The sequence below is a fragment of the Haplochromis burtoni genome, unplaced genomic scaffold (assembly GCF_018398535.1).
Source record: "Haplochromis burtoni strain Fernald_Lab_line unplaced genomic scaffold, NCSU_Asbu1 Contig_460, whole genome shotgun sequence".
NCBI classification, from domain to species: domain Eukaryota; kingdom Metazoa; phylum Chordata; class Actinopteri; order Cichliformes; family Cichlidae; genus Haplochromis; species Haplochromis burtoni.
The window spans coordinates 320,341-324,304 of NW_024582821.1; the positions used below are offsets into that span (position 1 = coordinate 320,341).

At 40.0% G+C, this 3,964-nt stretch overlaps 1 protein-coding gene across 1 annotated transcript in view; it reads left to right on the forward strand.

Moving 5' to 3' along the window:
• zgc:56231 (uncharacterized protein LOC406257 homolog) overlaps positions 1-3,964 on the forward strand; it is a gene marked incomplete in the record, with an annotated part of 6,730 nt that overhangs the window by 1,141 nt on the left and 1,625 nt on the right. The window contains 12 exon segments of the mRNA XM_014341254.2: positions 42-180; positions 258-442; positions 546-633; positions 714-890; positions 980-1,091; positions 1,166-1,228; positions 2,299-2,445; positions 2,663-2,822; positions 2,895-3,074; positions 3,279-3,418; positions 3,533-3,698; positions 3,918-3,964. Coding sequence (XP_014196740.1) covers positions 42-180; positions 258-442; positions 546-633; positions 714-890; positions 980-1,091; positions 1,166-1,228; positions 2,299-2,445; positions 2,663-2,822; positions 2,895-3,074; positions 3,279-3,418; positions 3,533-3,698; positions 3,918-3,964 — 1,604 coding nt within the window.

The window sequence follows — 3,964 nt, forward strand, 5'->3', positions numbered from 1 at the left end:
TGTCAGTAATTGTCGACTTTTTATCTTCTGTTGCCTTTTAGATTTTTGGGCCTGACACAACACAGGCTGAGCTGTTTGAGAACACAGTCAAAAGCCAAATGAGTGATTTCTTGGATGGGAAGAACGCACTGATATTCACCTATGGTGTAACCAATGCTGGGAAAACCTTCACAATCCAAGGTACGGACAGAAGCACAATATCCTTGTGAAGTTCAAGTCGTGCAAAGTTCTTCTGGTAATGTTTTGAAGTCCTGCAGGATCTCCAAAAGAGCCAGGGATACTGCCTCGAGTGCTGGAAAGCACTTTTCAGTACATTGGAGAACATCAGTATCGGGGAATGGACCTGAAGCCCTACCTCAGGAATGGTGTGCAGTCTCTGGATTTTCACCAAGTAAAGCAGGAAAGAATCACTAAAGCTGCCATTTTTGCTTCATTTAAAGAAGTAAGGACTCAGTTCTGTCAAATGTATTCCAGAAAAGAGAAGATGGGAATAAAGCACTTGAGTGTAGTGCTGTTTACATTCGTATGTCTCTCCTCTGGTCTAGGAGTGTGATTCTCTCAGAGGCAGTAGTTGTCTAGAGTCTTGTTCGCCCAGCCATCTTTCATCCTCTTCTGCATCTTCAACTCAAACGGGTACTACTCATTAGAATAGTGATTATTGTTGTGGATTCTTATTATTTCTATATTTACGGTCTTCTGTGCTCCTACTTTAGTGCTGACCAGCAACCAGGCAGAAGCAAATGACAGCCAGTTTGCCTTATGGGTGGCTTTCTTTGAAATCTACAATGAGTATGTGTACGATCTTCTCCAGCCATCTTTGTGCTCCAAATCCAAGAAACGTGCCTGTCTCCGTGTATGCGATGATGGAGCTGGAAATGCTTATGTTAAAGGTGTGGAAATGACCTTGGCTTATGTTCTTAAATTATCAGGGGAATGTTAGCATTAATGATTAAAGGAAAAACATTTGTTTTGATTTCAGACCTCATTTGGATCAACATTCATAACCTGGGTGAAGCCTCCAAGCTGCTACACTTTGGGAATAAAAACAGAAGTGCTGCAGCCACAAAGATGAACCACTCATCTAGCCGAAGGTAAAACCAGTTAAGTTTATCATGGATGTGGTGTTAAACAACCTGTTCAAAACTCACACAGGCTTTCCTTACAGCCACAGCATATTTACCATGAAGTTACTGAGGATCAATGGAGGGACAGCTGAAAGGGTCTCTGAGTAAGTATACGAAAGTAGAAGTTAACTTTAACCTGCTCAGAAAACTTGTGTATTGTAAAATGATTTTGTAACATTGCAAAAGTCCGTCCGTCCGTGACTGAGATAAAAGATGGGAGGGATTAAAAAGACAATAAGCAATTTAATATAAAGATGAAAAATAATTGACTCAAAATTAAACAAATGTGTAATGCTAAATAAGAATGTGGGTTTGTGTTTTTTTAAGGCAAATAAAGCATACTAACAATCTAAAATGGCAATCAATAAATGTAAAGTGTACTTAATAATATTTTTTGCAACTAATTTCTCAAGTTGAAAATCATGCTAAAAATCCCTACTAACAATCATGGTTCCATCTCAGTTCATCAATATTTAAAACGGTGGTTGTCCTCCTAAAAGTACTAAAATGCATTATTGCTGCAGTAAAGCTAATGAAGATCATATTTAAATCAAAAATGTAATCTAGTACAGTGAAAAACAAAAGTTTTGCACTTGGACAGAGTGTGTGATATCTTGATACATGCTCAATCATCCAGGTAAGTAAATCCCAAAGAGTTGACTTTAAACAATAACTGAACCTAGCCAAATTAGTGGGCTAGGCCGCGTCAGTTATTGTGCAAATGTATTGTTTATAAGATTGCAGTCAGCTGAGACTGAAGAAGTCACTTGGATCAGTGACTCCCACTAAAAACGCTACGTTCAGATGAACAGAATGAACTCTTTGGGAATGGTATCCAATACTTATAGTAACGAAAATAATAGTGCAGTAAAAAATGGAATATTGTGTCAACGTGATATTTATCTTGCATCTTTGCTATAGAAGTGCTTCTCATAGTGGTTTTTGGGATCATGTTTTAAATGTTAAAATAAACTAAAATGGTTCTTCAAGTACAGGAAAATAAAATGGATCACATGAAATGAGTTTCCCTAAGGGAATGTTTTGGGGCCTTCAGCGGGAGTTATTAGGTGAGAACTCTGATTCATTGCTGGGACTGAGGCACTAACATGTCCACCTTTTTTGTAAACATAAATTGTGAAACTATGGTTCTTCTGTTTGTGTTTTTCTCTCGCAGGTTCTCTCTCTGTGATCTGGCCGGCTCAGAAAGATGCAACAAAACAAAAACTTTTGGAGAGAGGCTTAAGGAGGCGGGTAACATTAATAATTCCCTGCTTATTTTGGGGAAGTGTATCACTGCGCTCCGCAACAGTGGGCCTGACAGGTACAGTGAGACTATCACCACCAGAGCAAACATGAGTGTTGACACAAAATGCTAAAGCTTTTGTTTGTTTTTAAGTAATGTAACTTTTGTCACATCTTGTCCTCGTTAGCGTTATTGTATGTTGGTTATGGTGTTGGCGAAGGAATAAATGAACCTTCATGTCGGATGGTTATGTGTTTTTAAACCTTTTGCATGCTTTTATGTTGTCATCCATCAGAACGAGGAGCATCCCCTTCCGAGAAAGCAAGCTCACCAAGCTGTTCCAGGCTTTCTTCTGCGGGAAGGGAAGACCCTCCATGATTGTCAACATTAACCAGTGTGCTTCCACCTATGACGAGACTCTCCATGTCATGAAGTTCTCAGCTGTTGCCAAACAGGTTAGCCCGAGTTCAAAATGCAGAAAAGGCCTTGGTGACGTGAAGCACTGATCTCAGCTCTGATTTGTGTAGGTGGTGCAGGTGATTCCAGATAAGGCTCTAGAATCTCTGGCTCCTCGTCTCGTAGGTCATGATGGCAAGCCCCTGCTGAGCAACGGGGTGTTTGACAGCAACGTCCTGGAGAGTTACCTGTCTGAAGATGAGCTGCTTGATGAAGAAGAGGAGGCTGACATGTCTTTGTTGCCACAGAGTGTAAAAAAAAAAAAAGTCTTCCATTAAACACTGATTTAGCTGAAAGCATGCCCTATGCCCAACTGTAGCTTGAAAGTAGCAGCAGCATGCCTGTACTCACGTTCTTGAAAGATAATGGCTAAGATCATAGAAATTTATTTATTTTTTGGTCTCATTTCTAATATTAATGTTCATTTGTTTCAATCTTTTATTTTTTTTTTATAGGAACTTTTGAATGTGGTTGAGAACTTAAGAACAAAGCTACTGGCTGAGCGAAGAAAAAACCTGCTGCAAGAAATCGAAATTCGCAAAGAAATGGGAGACGCCATGTTGCAGCAGCTGATGGAAAGTGAAGAACTCCGCAAGTATGTGCAGTTTTGCAAAAGCGGGCCAGCAATCTTCCATAAATGTGTATGCTGTTGGTAGTGATTTCAGGTGAAGTTGATTATTTTCCAATATTATCTTCTGCAACTGTGAAGTCGTCAGATCGAAGAGCTGAAGGAGAGCTACCGGGATAAACTGGAAAACACATTTGAGATGTACAAGGATGCTATTAAAGAACATGCTTATCACAGCGCTATGACCAATCTGGAGGATAACTATGTACCGCTCGATGAGTTCACTGCAGAACAGGAGAAAGTGGAGGTATGTTTCAGTTGGCTGTTGAAATATCCCGTCTAAACTTTTTCCCAGGGTCTTGCTAAATTCACTTGTGTACTGATGTAAGGGAATCTTGAATAAAAGATTTGTCAAACAATGGATCAATCGGTAAACTGCACATTAGCTATGCTGACAATTTAAGTAGCCAACACCCTGAGATACTGATGATGAACACAACAGCTTTGACTCTTCTTGACTGTGTAGGCCCTCAGGCGTAAAGTGTCAGAGTTGGAGGCCTTGACTTCGAGGAC